General features: G+C 44.1%; 1 protein-coding gene across 1 annotated transcript in view; it reads left to right on the top strand.

The window, feature by feature from the left end:
* The first annotated feature begins 2,815 nt into the window (after nucleotides 1-2,815).
* prkag2a (protein kinase, AMP-activated, gamma 2 non-catalytic subunit a) overlaps nucleotides 2,816-23,504 on the top strand; it is a 281,713-nt gene continuing 261,024 nt past the window's right edge. The window contains exon 1 of the mRNA XM_060900026.1: nucleotides 2,816-2,941. Coding sequence (XP_060756009.1) covers nucleotides 2,855-2,941 — 87 coding nt within the window. The 5' untranslated portion in view covers nucleotides 2,816-2,854. The remainder of the gene's footprint in view (nucleotides 2,942-23,504) is intronic.

Genomic DNA, 23,504 nt, shown 5'->3' with positions numbered 1-23,504 from the left:
ATTTTTGCATTCACAAAATATAACCACAAATAGCAATTTGCAGAACATAACCTCAACAGTTCTCAGTGATTGTCCCACCCATATAGCCGCCTAATAATATTTTTATTAGATTTACTTTAGATTTTGATCCTGCTACATTCCAGAAAATGTGCTGGTCATGCTGTCAGGATCTACTGCAAAGCTGTGACTCACTGCTGCCGCTAGCCATAATGGGGATCATCTCATTATAATGCCTGTATGATCTTCTGTCTGAGTTTCATTTATTCATGACCAAAAAAAAGACCAGCATGCAAATAATATTCAATTTATTATTATTATTATTATATATCTTTTAAAATTAATTAGGCTAAATATATTTGTGGGGACCCCAACAGGGAGACATGTTTCCCTCTGCATAGTGTGTGGTCAGCCCTGGCTATATGGAGTGGCACTGAATTTCAAGGGCAGTTTGTAAAGAAATATGTTTGAAATATATTTTTATCCTGGAGTTAAATAAAGCGACTGGAGCAAACAAATGAGGACAGACCAAAGAAATACTGTAAATACTGCAACTCCTGTTCCGATCTGTATTTATATGTGTTTAGAATATATTATAATTGTGAATACTGTATTCATATTCAGTTATATCCCTAGTGTAGGGAGGATGAGTAGAGATGTGCAGTTCATAACGCAGAACCAAATGTTCTCTTTCATACCGAGCTAGGTTACAAGGCACTTCACTCTGCTACAGTGTAAAGATCTCATCAAAGCAAATCAACCCTCCAAAATCTGCCCTGTGTACCAGAGCTGCTATTTAGGCCTGCTGTCAAACAAGCTCTAGAGAGAAGTATACATGTTTTAGAATCTCCAGAATACTGCCTGGATACTGCCTATATGCTACCACCATAGAGCAGGCCATATGGGACGCATCCACCCTCCTTGTACACATTATGGCACACGAAACAGGGCACAAAATTCATCAACATGAAGAAGAAAAGCAACTTAATTTATCAGATGTACCCTTAAGCATAGTGAAATTCCTCTCTGCATTTAACCCATCTGAAGCGCTGAACACACACACATACCCAGAGCAGTGGGCAGCTATGCTACAGCGCCCAGGGAGCAGTTGGGGGTTGCTCAAGGGCACTTCAGCCCAAGGCCGCTCCTAACCACATGTCTTTGGACTGTGGGGGAAACTAGAGCACCCAGTGGAAACCCACGCAGACACGGCGAGAACGTGCAAACTCCACACAGAAAGGCCTCCGTCGGCCGCTGGGCTCGAACCCAGAACCTTTTTGCTGTGAGGCAACAGTGCTAACCACTACACCACTGTTAGATTCATTAAGAATTCTAGCCATCCTATTCAGCTCAAGGTGTGGCAAATATTATAGCGCTGGTCTAAGTATGTCTTAATGCAAAGATGCATACCACCAGTGCACATGTGAGCTTATGGAAAGCCAAACGTGCCAAATTCTTTTAAAAGAGGTTATTTTTCAACACAGTAAACATTATGCAATTTTAACCAACATTCTATATTTGATACATTTTAGAGAACTAAAAAAAAATCTCATCTCATCTCATTATCTCTAGCCGTTTTATCCTGTTCTACAGGGTTGCAGGCAAGCTGGAGCCTATCCCAGCTGACTACGGGTGAAAGGCGGGGTACACCCTGGACAAGTCGCCAGGTCATCACAGGGCTGATACAGAGACAATCAACCATTCACACTCACATTCACACCTACGGTCAATTTAGAGTCACCAGTTAACCTAACCTGCATGTCTTTGAACTGTGGGGGAAACCGGAGCACCCGGAGGAAACCCACAGGGACACGGGGAGAACATGCAAACTCCACACAGAAAGGCCCTCACCGGCCACGGGGCTTGAACCTGTACCTTCTTGCTGTGAGGTGACTACATCACCATGCCACCTCCAATAGCGACTTATGGTGAGATATTTTTTTTTTGTCAGGACATGCTTCAGAGCCATCACGGTTACTAAGGGTGTGGCACGGTGGTGGAGTGGTTAGCACTGTCGCCTCACAGCAAGAAGGTCCTGGGTTTGAGCCCAGCGGCCGACGAGGGCCTTTCTGTGTAGAGTTTGCATGCCCTCACCGTTTCCGCCAGGTGCTCCGGTTTCCCCCACAGTCCAAAGACATGCAGGTTAGGTTAACTGGTGACTCTAAATTGACCGTAGGTGCGAATGTGAGTGTGAATGGTTGTTTGTCTCTGTATCAGCCCTGTGATGACCTGGCGACTTGTCCAGGGTGTACCCCGCCTTTCGCCTGTAGTCAGCTGGGATAGGCTCCAGCTTGCCTGCAACCCTGTAGAACAGGATAAAGTGGCTAGAGATAATGAGATGAGATGAGATGGGATGCTAAGGATGAACAAGTACACAGTCGTGGTGCTTGGCTGTACGTGTTTTGGTCCTTGTGGCTTTCCACACGAACCTGCACAGCTTTAAAGCCAATGCTGGGCTCAGTAGGGATGCGGATGCGGCGCGCTTTTTATAAGTGTGGAGGGCTTGAGGTAGGCTGCAGATTGAGCTAGAACATGTAATAGTACTGTACCTTTGGTATTTTAGTTCTGTTATTCACAAAATGTAGCGTTCTACAAGTAAATCTGCTGCAAATAATAATAGTAATAGAGAACGCCTTTTTTTCCCCATGATGTCTCTGTTGGAGTTGTTTCTCATGATTATTATAAGACTGACAAAATGAAGTGCTTTTATTATAATAATCAATTACATTATTGTTGTTTTGTGATGAAAATATAAATAATCAGGCAGACAGGGAATTTTAGTTCGGCTTTAAGAGGTTAATCCGTGTATTGGTGGAGAGATTAGTCTTATTTTAAGAGGCGCACATCTGGAAGGAAGATGGGAAGCTCTGTGATGGATTCAAAGAAGACGGATGGCAGGAAGAAATGGACAAGAAAAAGGACAACCCTTCGGTTAAACATGCCGGTAAGTTGTCCTGGTGTTCCTCAGGACTGAGTGGACACTGCTGCAGGGCGTCGTTGTGGGCTCCAGGAGGGGGATGAGGTATGACATGACATGACATGGTGAAATCCGAACTTCATCCAAACATCTGAAACACGAGCTGCGTTCAAGAGCGCATCGTCCAGCAGGATGTTGCGGGTTTTAGACTTCATCGCACTCTCATACCGTCCTGATGCTCATCTCAGGTTCCTCCTCATGCTCTCACAACTGGCTCATGTTTCAGAACCAGTTTACACATAGCTTTATTTTCTCTGGAATAACCTGCTGTATTGATAAGGTCAGAAAGCTGATCAACAGCTCTGTTGTTATGATTCCCAGGACATTACCACGCCCACCACAAAGCGTCATATAGACACGCCCATGCCTTTTCATGTCAACATAGCTTGTGGCAGGAAGGGGAAACACTTTACATGATCAAGTTTTGAGATTTTTCTACTACATAGCTCTACAAATGACACTGTTACACTTTGTGTACGTTTTTATCTTTTGCAAGTATGTCACTTTAAAGTCGGGGGGAAGGGAGAAAATTACATTTAAAGACTTCATTCCTTTTCCTGGTGGTGTAGTGATTAGCACTGTCGCCTCACAGCAAGAAGGTTCTGGGTTCAAGCCCAGTGGCTGATCGGGTTAACTGGTGACTCTAAATTGACCGTAGATGTGAATGTGAGTGTGAATGGTTGTCTGTGTCTATGTGTCAGCCCTGTGATGACCTGGCGACTTGTCCAGGGTGTACCCCGCCTTTCGCCCATAGTCAGCTGGGATAGGCTCCAGCTTGCCTGCGACCCTGTAGAACAGGATAAAGGCCAATTTATGCTGACAACCCAGTCCTCGCAGATAGCGTCTGCGTAGCCCCCCCCACCTTCGCAGACGCTCTGCGCGCACCTCCCAAAAATTGTGACCACCGCAGAAGCCTCGCAGACAGCGTCGCAGACAAGAGGGCTCTGATTGGTCCACTCTACATCCGCTGTACACGCACTTCCGCTTCCCTACTTTCCCGGTTTGTTTTGTTTTCACGACCGCCATTTTTAAAAACACGAGCGAAGATGGAGCAGCACGAAGAGCGGTTGATCGAGGAAGTGAGGAAGTACGGACATCTATACGACTCCAGTTCTAGTCATTATAAGTAACCGGAGGATAAACACTCCACTAACCACACCCACCAACTACTCTTAGCGATTTCGCGACTTCGCACCCCCTTGCGTTGTGGCGGTGAATAACATCGCGCACGCCTATTACTCCCTGCTCAACGATAAATTACAACTGTCTGTGAAAAGCTATCTGCGAAAGCCTTGTCGCAAGAGCATGCAGAGGCCCTAAGAGGCTACAGATAATGGATGGATGGATTTCATTCCTTTTCCTGGTAGTGTAATGGTTAGCACTGTCGCCTCACAGCAAGAAGGTTCTAGGTTCAAGCCCAGTAGCCGACAGGGGCCTTTTTATGTGGAGTTTGCATGTTCTCTCCATGTGTGGGTTTCCTTCAGTTTCCCCCACAGTCCAAAGACATACAGGTTAGGCTAATTGGTGGCTCGAAATTGACCGTAGGTGTGAATGTGTGTGTGAGTGAATGGTTGTTTGTCTCTGTGTCAGCCCTGCGATGATTTAGCAACTTGTCCAGGGTGTACCCCGCCTCTTGCTGATAGGCACCGGCTTGCCTGTGACCCTGCATATGATAAGCGGTTATGGATAATGGATGGTTTTCATTCCTTTATCTGTCAAATTTGAAATAATTATAAAGAGTTTACAACAGGAAATTGACAGTACTGTGTAAAAGTCTTTGACACAATATAGATTTATATTTTAGTCCAAGTTTTGTTATTTAAAAGTAGACGGCCTTTCGATTTCATAAAAGCGGTGAAACTTAGTTCACTCTGAAATTTGGTCATTGTGATGTATGTTTATTTTTGTAATATCTTAATAAAAATAGGCCATTCTGTGGCTGGGAAGTTATTTAATTTGAGGGGATTCCCTAGCAAATAATGTGCATGAAATCATTTGCATCGCGCAGTCAAGCAGACCGAGGAAGTCCGTGCGCACATGTGCACGCTTACCTGAGTCGTCGTCTTCATCTTTTGGGCTTTACAGCAGCTGGCATCCACAGTGTTGCATTACTGCCATCTACAAGTTTACCTTGACCGTGCACTGACAGTTACATCATTCTGTCGCTAAACGAACAGCTGATCACACCGAGGTGCTCACTGACCGCTGATATTTATTAGTTTAGTCCTGCATTTCCTTTCCTTCACAACATAACGTCTTTTCTTCTCGCTTTCCGTTACTGTAGTCGGTCTTTCATGTTTCATTCATACACTCATGTCTGCCATTGTTCTCTCCTGTTTCAGATTTGTATCCCACAATGCCTTGCACGAATGGGGAAAGCCAACCACGTGATGCATGACATAGTATCTTGAATTGGGTCATGGTGAAGCAGGAAAAAATAGCAGAGAATTTAGGGCCACATGGCTCTAAATTCATTAATTGTTCTTTTAGGAAAAAAAGTTATAAAATTGGAAATCTGTGATTCAAATTCAGTAGCTTTCAGTCCACTAAACAAAAATAATTGGGTGCCAGGGAAAATTCTTTTTATGACCTAAACATGAAAAATCTGAAAGGCAGTCTACCTTTAACAATTATTCACTGAGCCTGAGGCGTATAATTGTTTTAGTATAAATGCACAGGTGATTTATTTTTAAAAATAATATTTAAAAATAATTTATTTCAAACTTAAAGTGGCATGCAAATGTAATAAGGGCGTGGTTCAGACTTGTCGCTTATCTGTGCCGGCTCACACAAAATACTTTAGTTTTGAAATAGATATAATAAATCACAATTCCACCTTACCGGCTAGTGGCCTAGTGGTAGCGTGTCCGCCTCTCGATCGGGAGATCGTGAGTTCTATTCACGGTCGGGTCATACCGAAGACCATCATAAAAATGGTACCTACTACCATCTGGCAAGGCACGCTGCAATACAGATGCGAGTGGGGAGTCAAACTCTCATGGTTACCAGAGGACTAGCCCCCCACTGTAACCCTAGCTATGTAATAGGCGAGAGGCCGAGGGCTACGGAAATGGAGATCGTCGCCGCCCGATGCGCCATATCAGAGTTGAGCCTGGTTAGTACTAGAATGGGAGACTGCCTAGGAATACCAGGTACTGGGCGTGGGAAGGACTTTGATTTGATTGATTTGACAATTCCACCTTACCTCTGATTAGTTTTAGACTAAACTTCATAGCAACTTTAGTGCTTTTTAGGAACAGCATTTTCTTTCATAATTTCTAATTCTTCCTCACTTACGGTGACAAAGCGATTGGCCGCCATTTTGCCGAGTCTCTTGAGGTGATTATCGAGAGGTAGTCTGAATTTCTCAACCAATCAGAGCATGCAATTTTCTATAATCACCTGCTTATTTATACTAAAGATATTTAATTTATGAATTCTGCATTCTTGGCGCAGGACAAAAACATTTTAGGTTTACATTACTTCAAACATGGCCACCATGGACTACAAGCCCCATCAAACACCGCACCACACCGCCCCTCCTCTCCAGAATTCTGATCAGTGCTACACCAGTTCCATATTTCCCACCAGTCACCATTTACTACTTAAGGACTCTCATTCATTCAGCTCATTGTGAAGTAATATTCAGTATTATTGCCTGAGTCACAAAGTCTTATAGTTCTGCATTGCTATTCTGGTTTGACCCTGTTTGTGTAGTTTGGATTTTGTCTCCTGTCCTGCCTCTGATATCCTGTCTGTGTCTCGCCTGACCCTTGCAGCACCTTGTTATTGATTTTTGCATTACGATTTAGATTTGTCTGCTAGCTTGCTGATTAAAGCTGTCTTGTGCATTTACAGCTATCTGTCGCCTGCATATCTGACAACAGATGGATGGATAATACTATAAGGCTTTGGATAGTATATTTTTTCCTCTGGCCTTTGGTTGAACCAGTCCCATAATTAGCAAAATAATTCATATTAAAATTGGTTATAAAAAAGTAGCAAGTTTTGATTCCAGTAGATCAGTAAAATACTGGTAAATGAATTCCTGTCTGTGATCTTAACTTTTAAGCTGTTATCATTTTCTCCGGCAATGGAAAGGTGATTAACTATGCATTTAGGTCAACTGAGAGAAAAGGATGCATCAAGGTCTAATAAACTTGTGAGTGTAATTTAATGTAGCTAACAGAGGAAAAATAATCAAATTTGCATCCCATCAGTACACTGATGCCACAAGCACACTGATATTGTTTGAGATGCTGTACATAGTATTGTCTTTATTTCTTGTGCCAAACCTGAAGCCATTTGATGCCAGTGTGTACCCACAGATACTGGATGTTGTTTCCCCTCAGTTTCCTCCATGCAGGGAACTGTTAAATGAGATTCCACTATTGCCATGATGACCCGAAATTTGAAAATGAGTTGTATCTAAATCAATGGGTGGATGGATTGATGAATAGATGGATGAAAGAATAGATGACTGGTTGGGTGGCTGGATAGGTTAGTGGGATGGTTGATTGGATGGCTGGATAGGTTGGTGGGATGGATGATAGATGGGTGGTTGGTTGGGTGGCTGGATAGGTTGGTGGGATGGATGGATGATGGCTGGATAGGTTGGACGGATGAATGGTGGATGGTTGGTTGGGTGGCTGGATAGGTTGGTGGGATGGATGGATGGATGAATGGTGGCTGGATAGGTTGGTGGGATGGATGGATGGATGAATGGTGGCTGGATAAGTTGAAGGGATGAATGATGGATGGGTGGTTGATTTGGTGGCTGGAGAGGTTGGTGGGAAGGATGGATGGTGGTTGGTTGGGTGGCTGGAGAGGTTGGTGGGGTGGTGAAATGGATGGATGGATGGATGGATGGATGAATGATTGCTGGATAGGATGAAGGATGGGTGGTTGGTTGAGTGGCTGGATAGGTTGAAGGGATGAAGGATGGGTGAATGGTTGGTTGGGTGGCTGGATAGGTTGGTGGGATGGATGGATGGATGGATGGATGGTAGCTGGATAAGTTGAAGGGATGAATGATGGATGGGTGGTTGATTTGGTGGGGAGGATGGATGGTGGTTGTTTGGGTGGCTGGAGAGGTTGGTGGGGTGGTGAGATGGCTGGCTGGATGAATGATGGCTGGATAGGATGAAGGATGGGTGGTTGGTTGGGTGGCTGGATAGGTTGAAGGGATGAAGGATGGGTGGATGGTTGGTTGGGTGGCTGGATAGGTTGGTGGGATGGATGGATGGATGGATGGATGGTAGCTGGATAAGTTTAAGGGATGAATGATGGATGGGTGGTTGATTTGGTGGGGAGGATGGATGGTGGTTGTTTGGGTGGCTGGATAGGTTGGTTGGGTGGTGAGATGGATGGCTGGATGAATGATGGCTGGATAGGATGAAGGATGGGTGGTTGGTTGGGTGGCTGGATAGGTTGAAGGGATGAAGGATGGGTGGATGGCTGGTTGGGTGGCTGGATAGGTTGGTGGATGGATGAAGGATGGATGGTGCTTGGTGGGATGGATGGGTGGTTGGGTGGTTTGATACGTTGGTGGGATGGTTGGATGAATGGTGGCTGGATAGGTTGGTGGGTGGTTTGATGAATGATGACTGGATAGATTGGTGGGATGGATGGGTGGTTGGTTGGTTAATTGACTGGATAGGATGGTGGGTGGCTGGGATGGATGGAGGGATGGATGGATGGGGTGTTGAGGAGAGGAATGTATGGATGAATGGACCTTTCTTAAGCCCAAAGGGGAAATGTAGACATTTTAGCTTAGATAATTAGCCAGCCAATTGTTTTATTGCTTTGTAGATGTTTATATGTCATAGACTGAAGATAAGTGTCTTTTCTCTGCCCTTGTGGCTCAGTGACTGGTCCTCATGGCTCAGTGTTCTGGTGCAGAAATGAACCTCATTATCTCATTGCATGCTGGTGAAAAATGAAATTATCTTCTGTAGCAAGAAGAAAACATTCATACAAGCTAACAAAATACAGCTGGCAATAACGAATGTAAGATTTCTTATGAAATGTTATTAAGTGTCTGTTTTGTTGGATTGTGGAAGGTTGTCTCTCTTTACTGCTCAGATGATGTCAGTATTAGGTATGCGTTTACAAACTATGTGCAAGGTCAGACTACAGAAAAACATTGAGCTGAGATCTAGTTAAGCGTGAAAAGGGTCTGACTGTAGCAGTGAATATTTGAAGTTTGAATGTGATTAATTACTGTAGCAGGACACTGGCTATACAAACTACAGTCAGTGATGCACCTTTATGATTATTGCTTACTGTATTTTGTTTTTGTTAAGGACCTTTATCTAGTAGCCTCATGTCATTTTTGTGAATATTTGCCAAAGAATATTCTTAGGTGAAACTGCAACAATTTTTTTTTCTTTTTAATAATAAATTGCTTTCTGTGGCAGTTCCACTACAAATGACTCGTCAAAATAATAAAAAAAAAACATTATGTATCTGATTTACAAAAATTTTGAAACATCCCCAACCCTACAATGACCCACCCCTTCCCCTGTTCAAGCAATGGTCTGATTTATCAGCTGTTCAGCTGTACGTACACAATTTTTTTTTTTTTTTTTTGTGGAAGTCACACATGCATACATTTCGACTCCCAGAACATGATTATGACATGATTCTCATACATCTGGATGTGTGTATATCTGGAAGTACTCCTGACTTTGCAACTGCAGAAACCCCTGGAGGTAGAAACATGGTATTGCAGGTAAAAATAAAATTAAAGAGGTACTGCACACTTGTGTGTGGGTGTTTTTAAGCTGTAGACTCAATATGACTGTACCGGGGGGAACCGTCAGGGCCTTCTAGGCCTTCAGAGAAGGCACTAAACATATCAGCACTTCAGATGTTATATTTAATTTCTTTCATTCTTTAATTGCTTTCATTCTTTCATAATTTCATGATAATTATTCTCTTCTAATTCTAATTTGGCCTCACTTTCTATCAAATTTGCTTTGGAAATGAAAGGGTTACTGTCCTGAAAACATTAAAATCGAGTTATCCAATGAGATTTGTTTGTTTGTTTGTTTGTTGTCTCTCGGTAGAGAAGAGTTTAGAGCTGGCTCACTCATTGGTTAGTGTAGCAGTTCGTATGGGTGGGTGGAGCACAGAAGGACGGCAGGCCAGAACTGAGTTCACAAAACTCTTATTTTCACTTTTCAGTGCAAATTTCACTCTCTCAGCCACACACGCACGCGCACACACTCAGGTCGTCTGGTTGGGGAGAGAGCTCCCTCTGCTCTCGCTCTCTCTCCTTAAATAGGGTGCGGTCACTGGGAAGACACACACAAACGGGTTAATTCATGTCAGGTGTAGTGATTCTGCCACTTACCTTCCCTGTCTCCGCCCTCCTGTCACAGACCGGCGCTTGACCACGCCCCCGCTGCCACATACCCCCACCGCCCGACTCAGGCCGGGCAGCCGTCCGGCCTGCAGCCGACTCCCCCCCCCCGACGGGAGAGGAAGTCCGCCATGACCATCTGCGCCCCCGGCCTGTGGACCACCTTGAAATTAAAGGGTTAGAGTGCCAGATACCAACGGGTGATCCGCGCGTTGGCATCCTTCATGCGGTGGAGCCACTGGAGGGGCGCATGGTCCGAACAGAGGGTGAAAGGGCGCCCCGGTAGGTAGTAACGGAGGGTGAGGACCGCCCACTTGATGGCCCACACGGGGCGGTGGGGGGGGCCCCCCCTCCTCTCCACGTTCTTGCTGGCGACGGCCGGGTATGGGCCCGACGCTCCAGCGCCATCCATTTTCAGGGCTAGTTGATTCGGCACCACTGTAGCAGTTCGTATGGGTGGGTGGAGCACAGAAGGACAGCAGGCCAGAACTGAGTTCACAAAACTCTTTTATTTTCACTTTTCAGTGCAAATTTCACTCTCTCAGCCATACACGCACGCACGCACGCACTCAGGTCGTCTGGTTGGGGAGAGAGCTCCCTCTGCTCTCGCTCTCTCTCCTTAAATAGGGCGCGGTCACTGGGAAGACACACACAAACAGGTTAATTCATGTCAGGTGTCGTGATTCTGCCACTTACCTTCCCTGACTCCGCCCTCCTGTCACATACCGGCGCTTGACCACGCCCGCACTGCCACAGTTAGGGCTTCACTGCTGAAACAGAAGGCCATTGCAGTGTATGTTTATGTAGGAAGCAACAGATGAATTAACCAATCAGATTTTGATTTATAGTGGGCGGGACCAAAATTTATCACCCTAGGCCTTCTCAAAGGCCAACACGAGCTTAACTGCGAGTTGGCGCCATCAGCACAGCAGTGACATCACCTTCCAGCCGGTGTAGCGTTCATCAGTAGTGTTAGCAAACGCTAAAGTAGTCAAGCCAGTGCTATCAAGAGCAAGTAGCACAGGCTAACAACCGAGAAACAAAGCTTTCTGTCTCTAGACTCTTCTTCCATGCATATGTACCAATGTCATAATTTCACATGAAAGCAGGGTTGTTGGTTTTTTTTGGTGAACTTCCCCAAATCCCTCTATTGTAAAATATGTTCATTTGTTGGGTTCTGTTAATGGTTCCACTATTGTTTCTGATGGGGTGTTAATTAGTGCAACATACCCGTAGACATTATCGTGCTTGGGAAGTCTGGAAAGGGGCTTCGTGAATGGACCATATTCATTAACACAGTGTGTATGTGTGTGTATATATAATATTTGTTTTCCCAGATATGATTTTTATTTTTTTGATGTAAGAATGTTTTGTTACACATCACCGTTTGTATCGGATCAAATTAGCATCGTAAAATTACATGCAAAAAGTCAAGTGTTTATCTGAGTAGCCATTTGTCTGGGTGCTAACTGGTATATTAAGTTGTCGGGATGTCAGAATTCTTTCCCCTCTCTCCATGTGTTGATAGCCCTGTCATTCATTGTTTTCCAGGTATGTTTGCCTGATTCTGTTAAGAAAACTCTTAAGATCTGTCATATTTTATTCATTACTGTATGGTTTATTTCATTTATTGTACATTGTAAACTGCACTGTACGATCAATATTAAGTGCACGGCTATTAGAGTCTTTTATCTGACACAGTGTAATGTAGCCTACTGAACAGGTATGTAAATGTTTTTATTTTTAATAGGGCTTGGGATGTCTGGGAAGGGGGATGCCAGAATTCTTTCCCCTGCCATTCATTGTTTTCCAGAATAAATGGTGACCAATCAACTTTTTGCCTCCTCTGCATCATCTCTTAGCCACACAGAGACTTTTAGTTATCATCCCCCACTGGCCGAAAGGCCCGAAGGGGGATTATGTCATGGCGATGTCTGTTCGTCCATCCCGGGAAGGGTACTCACCTTCTGAAATCAACTCCTCTCACAATTTTTGGAGGAATTTCATGAAACTTGACAGGATTCTTTGTTATATGTCAGTAACATCTCATCTCATTATCTGTAGCCGCTTTATCCTTCTACAGGGTCGCAGGCAAGCTGGAGCCTATCCCAGCTGACTACGGGCGAAAGGCGGGGTACACCCTGGACAAGTCGCCAGGTCATCACAGGGCTGACACATAGACACAGACAACCATTCACACCTACGGTCAATTTAGAGTCACCAGTTAACCTAACCTGCATGTCTTTGGACTGTGGGGGAAACCAGAGCACCCGGAGGAAACCCACGCGGAGAACATGCAAACTCCGCACAGAAAGGTCCTCGCCGGCCCCGGGGCTCGAACCCAGGACCTTCTTGCTGTGAGGCGACAGCGCTAACCACTACACCACCGTGCCGCCCAGCCTGCCACCAATCCTTTGCAAAATCCTTTGTCCTGTTGCTTTTTTGGTGTGTCTGTCTAAGTTTTGGCTGCGCTGAAGTCCCAGGTGTAATGGGAATGGTTCGCCACTGGACTGTACTGTGATGAAACCCATCAGTGCTGGTGAATATTGACAAAATTATCGTTTTATTTAATTTTTTTAAATAAAAATTGCCATTTTATGTGCTGAAAATGGCTCAAAACGCCATCTACTTGTTTCAGTAATCCTGAACCTTGCAAGGCCGATGCTGATGTAAAGTCAACCATTTGGGACTTCTCTACATCATGAAATTTCTGTTTAAAAAAATGTTAATGTCCTGTAATCCGAGGTGGGTGGACCACTTCCTGCTGCCCCTGGCTTTGAGTGGGAGTCTGTGAAACTGCTGCATTTCAGTATTTCAGATGTATGCTGATTGAGACTCATCATTCGCAGGAGTTTATGCTATTTCCCTACCTCATTCGTTTCTCCTCAGCTCTTCCCTAGCCCCTCTCCCCCTTCCATCCCCTTGCCTGCTTTTTAGCATTTTCAAAACTATTCAGTGGGTGGAGTTTGGCTCAGGACTGTGGGTGAAATTATAGACCCCTTGCACTGACATCACATTTACGTTAGCAGCCATCGCTAACGGCTGGATCACTGAAGGGATTGAACTAGTTTTGCTGGAACTTGGTTGATGTAACTTTTGAATAATTACTATAAAAATTATTTTCAACAATCCCTAAAAGATGTGGTCCCTAAAAGATATAAAAGCATAAGGTATCATTACTGTATTGTCTGGGGCGGTTATATGTAATACTTTTGAGTAATTTTCTCTCATCTGTAAACCAAATTAGATCGGCTTATATGTAGAAAATGTGACATATGTAGACTACTTATACTATTCACATAAACTGCTTATTGCTATGATTTAACTCCGTATTTTATATTTGATTGCAACTTTAAGCAAGTCTTCAAGGAGATTGGCTTTATCATGGCAGCTCACCAGCGAGTATAAATAATCTGCACATGAACAAATGACACTGTTAAAGTCACCTCAACATGTCTTTTACAATCGTTTAGCCCACCATGGGCAATGCTAAAGTCACTGTTACAAACAGTACAGCGCACAACACCATCGTTATTTTTACCCCTATTAGGCAAGGGGATACTTTCGTGTAGTCTGAGGTGAAGTGGGGTTTGTATTTTGTTTTTTTGGGGCACTCTGCCATGACACTCATGGATACACTGAACTGATGTACTCTCAGTCTGGGAGAGAAGATGTAAAGCCCGCCCATACAGAAAACTGATTGCTCGGTCTTGTTAAGTAGACCAATCAGCATGCCCTCGTGCTCTCTCTCAAGGAGCCACTATCAATATGCGGGAGACTCCAGGAACTTCCGGGAGAATTGGGAATAATTTAGCTTGTCCCGTCGGGCAAGCGGATGTGGATTTGACTTGTCCGGACCGAATGTTTAGTTGTCCCGTCCAGTTGGACTACCGCTAATGTTGAGCCCTGCTCGATGCACTGTTTGTATCTGCACTTGGCTTCTTTAATGCCCTTCTTCAGTTCTCTCCAGGCATTACTGTAAGCCAGCTTGTCCCCTGACCTGTAGGCAGCATCCTGTGCCCTGAGCAGAGACCGAACATTCCTGTCAAACCAGGGCTTTTGGTTTGGGAATACCTTGATGGTCTTGGCGATTAACACGATGTCCATGCAGAAGGTTATGTAGTAATAATAATAATAATAATAAGTTAAATTTATATAGTGCCTTTCAAAAAAACCCAAGGACGCTTTACAATTATAGACAAGGAAAGAAAAATAAATAAATAAATAAAAAGTAAAAAGTCCACCAAGTAGGGGTCAGGATGTAATTCCCGTGGTGTAGCAGCCACAGTCCCACCAAAAGGCGCACAAAAACAAGTCCCACATCTCCAGCACCACCGCCGTGACGCCGTCAGCAACATCACTCGAACACCACGCCATGGACCCACAAAGCAAGCAGAGAAGCTCCGCCACGCAGAGCGCTGGTTTGTCCCAAACCGCCTGCACAGCTGCCGCGACACCACCGAACAACATCGCTCGGAACATCACGCCAAGCGTTAAAGCGCAGAGCGCTGGACAACCACGATGTAAAATGAGCAACGAGCTCACTGCAGTCCACAGCTGGGAGCGCAGGCATCACCCACAGCGAACCAAGGCCTGGAGGGAACCGACGCCCAAAACTGGGTCCGGAGCTACACCACAACCGGTGGACAAAACACTCAAACATCAAACTACACAAACACACACACAAAGAAAAAGAAATAAAATAAAAAAGCTCTGGTGAGAAGCGGCAGCCAGAACGCGCACGATGTACTCTCAACCGGAAACGGAAACGAAAAAAAAGGTTGTGTGCAATGGTTGTGTGCAATGTAAGCTAAAACGGTATTCGATATACTAATATTCTATCTACTACAGCTGTAATATTTTAGGTAAAGGTAACAGAGAAGTAATTTCTCCACTTTCACTTCTGTAAGGAAATTTTACACTTCCGCCACTTCTGCTGTTCTGTCATTTGTTTTTCCTGTAATTGTGAGTTCAAACTCACATTTTCCAGTGAAGTTTCTGAGCATTCCTTTTTTTTCCAAAGAGGAAGAAGTGCTGCAGTGGCAGTTTTGACCAGTCAGAGTTTGGCTGAAAGGATTTAATCATGAAAAAGATTTTTCAAAATACATTTTTGGTTGTGGGTGGCACGATGGTGTAGTGGCTAGCACTGTCACCTCACTGCAAGAAGGTCCGGGTTCGAGCCCCGTGGCCGGCGAGGGCCTTTCTGTGTGGAGTTTGCATGTTGTCCACGTGGGTTTCCTCCGGGTGCTCCGGTTTCCCCCACAGTCCAAAGACATGCAGGTTAGGTTAACTGGTGACTCTAAATTGACCGTAGGTGTGAATGTGAGTGTGAATGGTTCTGTGTCTATGTGTCAGCCCACCAGTGACCTGGTGACTTGTCCAGGGTGTACCCCACCTTTCGCCCGTAGTCAGCTGGGATAGGCTCCAGCTCTGCACAGGATAAGCGACTATAGATAATGGATGGATTTTTGGTTGCCATAAAGAAAACAGATTAGATATTTCTTTGAATTGAAGCAGCATTTCAATCTTCCACGATTGAAATGAAAAGGATACAGACCTAATTTATAATCTCATCTCATTATCTCTAGCCGCTTTATCCTGTTCTACAGGGTCGCAGGCAAGCTGGAGCCTATCCCAGCTGACTACGGGCGAAAGGCGGGGTACACCCTGGACAAGTCGCCAGGTCATCACAGGGCTGACACATAGACACAGACAACCATTCACACTCACACTCACACCTACGGTCAATATATGGCCCTTTTCCACTACCCTTTTTCAGCTCACTTCAGCCCGACACGGCTCGCGTTTTGACTACTTCAGAGCAGCACGATTCAGCTCGCTTCAGCCTTACTCAGCCCCCAAAACTCGCACGGTTTTGGAGTAGGGCTGAAGCGAGCCAAACCAAGCCGAGTGGGGCTAGGGGCGTGAGCAGACACTCCCCTGTGCACTGATTGGTGGGGAGGAGTGTCCTCACATGCCCACACACGCCCCGCGAGCACGCTGGGATCTGTAAACACCGTAAACCCGGAAGAAGAAGAATTACGAATTACGAGAATTTCTGAAGCCTTATGCACCTCGCCTCATCTGTACGCTCTTGCCAGTATCTGTTGGCGTTGTCGGTGACAACAAGCCACAGCACCAAGACCAGCAACACTAACGACTCCATGTTTATTGTTTACTATCCGGGTCGTGAGACTACTGCTTAAAAGGTCACTGATGTCACTGTTTGCGCCGCCTAACGACATCACATGACGTCCACCCACTTTCGCTAACTCCACCCAATGTGTCCACCCACTTCCAGCCAGCACGGTTCAGCGCGGTTGTAGTCGAAATGCAGCCCCACTCAGCTCGACTCAGCCCAACTCAGCACGGCACGGCTCAGCCCAACTCAGCCGCGTTGGTAGTGGAAAAGCGGCATTAGAGTCACCAGTTAACCTAACCTGCATGTCTTTGGACTGTGGGGGAAACCGGAGCACCCAGAGGAAACCCACACGGACACGGGGAGAACATGCAAACTCCACACAGAAAGGCCCTCGCTGGCCACAGGGCTCGAACCCTCTTGCTGTGAGGCGACAGTGCTAACCACTACACCACCGTGCCGCCTGTAACAAGGATATTATTTATATGTAAATGTTACATCGAACAGATACAGATGATCCAGAGTGTTGAAAACACGAAGACTTGGGAGTCATGCGAGACTCTTCTACACCTTCTGTTTTGCATCTGTCATAACTGCTCCAGTCTCAGGATGGCACTGATGTCTCGGTGTCAGATCCTGTAGTGGGAAGGGTTCAGCAAAAAGGAACAATTGAAGACTGAACACTCTTTCCTCTGTTTGACCACTGCAATCATTCCTCTTGGTACTCTGCCAACGAATCCACAAGTCTTTGCTTCTGTGTCTGTCACTTCCACTGATAGCGGTCCAGCAGCTGGGCCTGGACGTGTGTGTATCTGCTTGTGTGTGTCATTGTTATTTACTTGAATACCAAAAGGACTGAATAAACAGCATAAGCATCTGTTTTGTCATAACAACATAAGCTGCTTGTTTCTTTGACCCCCCCCCCCCCCCCCCCCCCCCCCCCCCCCCCCCCGCCATGTCTCAGTAATCACTGTGGTGTTTGGGGAATGTTGACTCAGCAGTGGGAGGTCATGAGGTCAGTGCTGTTACATAAGCTACTCCCGCTTTTGTAAACAAGTTGGTTGTATTTTACGACGGTTTGTATTAAGCGCACCAGCATCAACAGGATGTTAAATTGAACTAACTGTAGTGATGGGTGATTTGAGAATGAGTCATTCCCTTTTCTGGTTGTTATAACAATGTAATAATGACAAACACAACAATCATAACCATAATAATAATAATAATGTGACAACTTCTTGAAAAAGTGGAGGATAAAGCCGAGGTGGAGCTCATAGGGAAAAGTGTATGAGTAGTTGATCACGTCAAAGGGTGTGTGTGTGTGTGTGTGTGTGTGTGTGTGTGTGTGAGTGTGTGATTTGTGGTTTGGCTCTGCCTTTACTTTCCCTTACCCTGCTATTGTTTGAACACCCTTTTTAAAAAACATTTTTTTTTTTTTAATTTAGATTTTACAATGGGCGGCACGGTGGTGTAGTGGTTAGCGCTGTCGCCTCACAGCAAGAAGATCCGGGTTCGAGCCCCGTGTCCGGCGAGGGCCTTTCTGTGTGGAGTTTGCATGTTCTCCCTGTGTCCGCGTGGGTTTCCTCCGGGTGCTCCGGTTTCCCCCACAGTCCAAAGACATGCAGGTTAGGTTAACTGGTGACTCTAAATTGACCGTAGGTGTGAATGTGAGCGTGAATGGTTGTCTGTGTCTATGTGTCAGCCCTGTGATGACCTGGCGACTTGTCCAGGGTGTACCCCGCCTTTCGCCCGTAGTCAGCTGGGATAGGCTCCAGCTTGCCTGCGACCCTGTAGAACAGGATAAAGCGGCTACAGATAATGAGATGAGATGAGACTTTACAATCAGAGATTGAGGTAGACATACTCAAAGAAACAAAACAAATAGGTTTATATGAGCAGCATGGTGGTGTAGTGTTAGCACTGTCGCCTCACAGCAAGAAGGTTCTGGGTTTCAGCCCAGTGGCTGATGGGAGGGGCCTTTCTGTATGGCATGTACATGTTCTCCTTGTGTCTGTGTGGGTTTCCTCCGGGTGCTCCGGTTTCCCCCACAATCCAAAGACATGCAGTTAGGCTAACTGGCTACTCTAAATTGCCCATAGGTGTGAATATCTGAGCACAAGTAGTTTGGCAGCTGGCAGCGGCGCCTTTGTATGCCTTCAACTTGGCCATGTTGAGCTGTGTCTTTCATAATTCAGCTGTAAGAAAGGATGATTCCAGCGCTATTGAACTCCCGGAAATGGCACAATATAGTCCATAATCATTTACGTTTATGGTGAAGTACTGGTGAAATGCTTAGTGATTCTGGTGCTAATTTGTTGGTTGGTTGGTGCAGTGGATTTGGCTGGTGCAGTATATTCTCCTGGGAATACCGAAGTTAGCAGTTGTGCACCATGCTGACATCACAGAGGACATTGCTAGCGCAGTCACAAAAACAAAAGAAAATGTTGCGATTTATTGTCATATTAATGAAAAATCCAACATAGACATCGTGGAGACTGCAAAAGCTCAACTCCAAGTCCCACAATGCAACACAGCTACACCATGCACTACTGCTGAGTTACAGCCGAGACTTGGCTCGGCTAGTTAGTGATCTGCATGATGATTTTACTTTATGAGCTATATGCATCACTTATTCATATTCAATAACCACTTTATCCAGTCCATCAAAGTAGGGCTGGACAGTTGTTTGGATCTCCATGTCCTGGATATAGCTTGTATGAAAAATACGAGTGGTGTATTTCCCAGTAAAGCACTCATTTCCATTGTGTATATATTACAGGGTGTTTAAAAAAAAATATTATTTGAGATGTAAATATCCCAGAATCTACATAGTCGAGGCAAATGAAACTGAACAGCCTTAATGTTGAGCAATATAAGATTTATTCCTCAAAATATGAATGAGAAATTCAAAGGTATGTAGATTCCATGAACGATTTCACAAATTTTCAATATTCACAAACCCGCTCGACCGTCTCTTCCGATGCTGGTGGTTCTCCAGATTCTTTTGCCCTGCTGCACAAACAGCCTTCCTCTGAACTTTTTGTGCCGTATCCAAATCTGCATTGCAGTTGGTGCATTTTTAGAGAATTCTCTCTCTCATAAATGCACGCTGCACAGTCTTGTTCGAGCATACTCTAGCACACAAAACGCCTTTTCTTTTCCAGTGAATGGCATTTCTATACCTAAAAAGATAAAACCAAAAAACATGAAACATAAAATTTTGACCTGTTTCCACACATGCTGTTAAAATTTGAGGTCAATTGAACGAGAATTGGCAAAGTTATTAGATTGTGAAATGATATCAAATTGTTTGAAATACCCTGTATGTATATCCATTATCTGTAGCCGCTGACTATGGGCGATAGGCGGGGTACACCCTGGACAAGTTGCCAGGTTATCGCAGGGCTGACACAGAGACAAACAACCATTCACATTCACACCTACGGTCAATTTAGAGTCACCAGTTAACCTAACCTGCATGTCTTTGGACTGTGGGGGAAACCGGAGCACCCGGAGGAAACCCACGCGGACACGGGGAGAACATGCAAACTCCACACAGAAAGGCCCTCGCAGGCCACGGGGCTCGAACCCGGACCTTCTTGCTGTGAGGCAACAGTGCTAACCACTACACCACTGTGCCGCCGCATGTGTGTGTGTGTGTGTGTGTGTGTGTGTGTGTGTACACTGTATATATCTTACATGCACAGAAATGCTATAGAGCAATGATTCCTTTAAAAAAATAATGAATTTAAATGTTTAAAATATACTATAAAGAGCAGTAAACAGTATTTGTTGTGATGACCCTTTGCAGTAGTCTCCGGTACAATGTGTGCAGTTTTATAAGGAAATGAGCAGTAGGTTTTCCTGATCAAGTATCTTGTAGAACCAGCCGAAGTTCTTTTGGAAACTTTGACCATCACACTTCCTTCTTATTTTTGCAGCAAAACCCAGCAGCTTTTATTATTTATTATCTTTTTTTTTCTTGTCTGAAAAGTGATCGCTTATGTAATACACTGCTTTCTTTCTTGACATACAAACATTTTTATGGCTCCGCCACCGTAAGGTGCAGGAGGCATTATGTTTTCGGGTTGTCCGTCCGTCCGTCCGTCCGTCCCGAAACCTTGTGAACGCGATATCTCAAAGGCTAATGAAAGGAATTTCGCCAAACTTTTACCATTTGTGCACTTTGGGACAAACATGAACTGATTAGATTTTGAGATCAAAAGGTCAAGGTCACTGTGAGGTCAAGTGTCTGTCCAAAAACCTTGTGAACACAATGTCTCCAAGGCTAATACAAGTAATTTCACCAGGTCAAGATTACTGTGAGGTCAAATGTCCATCCCTAAATCACAACTTAATAAGGCGTGTAGTCTACCAGGCGGAGGCATCCCCATTGACGCCGTTGGCGTCGAGTTCTATCTAGTTCTGTAAATGTTACTTTTGTACTGGAAAACTGCATTTGTTGTCAAACTGGAGCTCCTCAGCCCATCTTTGCTTCTCAAACACTAGACCGTTACTGGATACTGGTTTTTGTACTTAGTCATGATTACAGTCACCTGTTGACATCACCTGTTTCAAACCAAAACATTACTTAAATGTTTTACCTCATTCCTAACCCTAAATTGCCCCCGTCTCAACTTTAATTGCTCAAATTTAGGAATCACTGCTTTTATTTTTTTTAATTTACATTTTCCCTACTGTCCCAAGTTTTTACTGTAAGACACTTCATGTTTTGAAGTAATGATGGACTGTTGTTTCTCTTTACTTAGTTGAGTGGTTCTTGACATAATGTGGATTATTACAGTCTTTATATGATGTGATATTACACAGTTGCGTGAAGATAGAGTAGAGCGGGGGAAAAGGCCCCCCTTAAGGAAAATTCAGTTTTTCTCCAAGTTGAAATGAACCATGTGTTTAGTTTTAATCATAGTTTTTGACAACAGTGACATGAACAATAATGCCACCTAAAGTTTGCCTAAAGTTAATACTTAATTTTTTTTTTAACAAAAACAAACATTGTGCCAAGGGGGCCTTTTACCCCCCCCCCCCCCCAGTGGGGTAAAAGGCCCCCTGAGGTGGGGCAATAGGCCCCCTCACTCAAAAAAAGCTGTTTGGATAGCAAAAGTGTTTACTTAAGCCTATAATGTGAAAGAAACAAGAAAATATCCCTGAATTAATGAATAGATGCATTATTTTATTATATTTCACATTTTAATTTCAATTATTTTTAATATTAAGTTCAAATTACTTGCTTTACTCAACCAGGTAAGCGAGATGTTGTTAAAAACTATGTATCTGCTATTCAGAAATGTATGAAATACAGTAATTATGATAAAAGGAAATGATGCCCCCTGGGGGCCATTTACCCCGCCATTAAGGGGGCGTTTTACCCCACAGACTACACTTTTACAAAAAAGGGTCTTACTTTCAAAATGTGATTCAACTTTTTATACCTAATGTATTTTTTTTAACGTACTTACTTGTCTACTCATACCACATACACAGCTGTGATATCTGACGAAATGGCAGCTATCTAAATACAGTTTTACTGATATCTGAAAATTATATCACTTACCATGAAATTTGATTTCTCTCCGCTGCGTTGCTGATATGCGATCCACAGTGGATATTTGTATATCCCCGTTGTCAAGCCAGTCCATAGCAACAATAGAAATGTAACTTTGCTCCATCTGGTGGTTATTTTGGGTAAAACAGGCTGGGGGCGTATTACCCCACGGGGGCGTATTACCCCACTCTACTCTTAGACTAGGTCAGAATTGCAAAAAGGGGCTTAAATAAGGAGTTGCAGGCATTTGTGAGTAAAAGTTGGCAAACAAACTTTTCTAAAGGTATTTTTTGCACTGAATCCATTTTTGCTGTTTGCCAAGCTGTATCTCATACGTGGAGCCCAGTAGAGGGCACATTTGCATATAATTTGCATATTTCGAGTATTTCAATATAAAACTCTTCAATGTTGTACAGTATGAAAAAAGTAAAATAGCAGAAAGTTTCATATACCTCTTGGCTAAATAAGTACCAAATTTGGCTTCAATTGGGTGAAAGGAACTCTCAAAAACAGACTTTAGGTAGTGTGTGTGGTCCAAATTACCATATTAAATTATAAAATTCGTGGTCTTGAGTTTATAGACTATATAATAGACTATATAAAGGGTAATTATTTCTGCTGAATCCATTTAGGCAGTCTTTTTATTTGTAACTCAAACTTTAAACTTTGAGTTCACTTCCTGGCAGAACATGCAGGCATCCCAATTCATGGTTGCAACAGAACTCCTTGTCATTGTTGGTAGTGTTCTTGCTCTCTTGCTTGGACCAGCACCTTCATCCAGATCTGCAGAACTGTCACAGGATTTTTGTTGCAGCCTAGAAATGTGGTTTTTACTGGTAAACGAAGCATAGCACATACGGTGCCAGAAGACATTCTGTATGTTCTGAACAAGAAGCACTCTTTGGATAGCATCTCTGTAATTAGTGTCGTGAAGCCTTTTTCTGTCTTCTGCAGCTGCTGTTAATGTGAGAAGGCCCTGTTCAGTTGCTTTGAATACCTGATCTCTCTTGGACTCTTTGCATATAATGCAGGTATCCAATGGTATTGACTGGTCTAGCTTCAAGCTACACACAGCTTCCATAATGATGTTCTTACAATCTGACAGACTTCATGGATGATCTTACCGACAGAAATATTTCAAATGCTACCAGAAATGTTGGCTTATATAGCTCTTTGGATAGAGTTTTATGGTGATGAACTAGGGCTGGGCGATATGGAGGAAAAACATATCTTGAGTTCTTCTATATCTCGATATACGATATATATCTCGATATTTTCAAATCCCCCTAAATAAATAAAAAATAAGTAAAACTTCTGCTAGTAGGGACAGAACTGTATCAGTTTTTAAACTGCTGTGGGACAAAACTGTCTGTGCTGCTGCTCCGCAGTAAGATGTTTGCCTACTGCAGCATGGGCGATCGAAGCACGGGCAGTCTGAGTGAAGTCGCTGGAGTAGCCA

This window comes from Neoarius graeffei, chromosome 19, assembly GCF_027579695.1.
Source record: "Neoarius graeffei isolate fNeoGra1 chromosome 19, fNeoGra1.pri, whole genome shotgun sequence".
Lineage (NCBI taxonomy): Eukaryota > Metazoa > Chordata > Actinopteri > Siluriformes > Ariidae > Neoarius > Neoarius graeffei.
The sequence above is the reverse complement of the archived record's forward strand: the minus strand, read 5'-3'. Positions and strand labels throughout refer to the sequence as shown.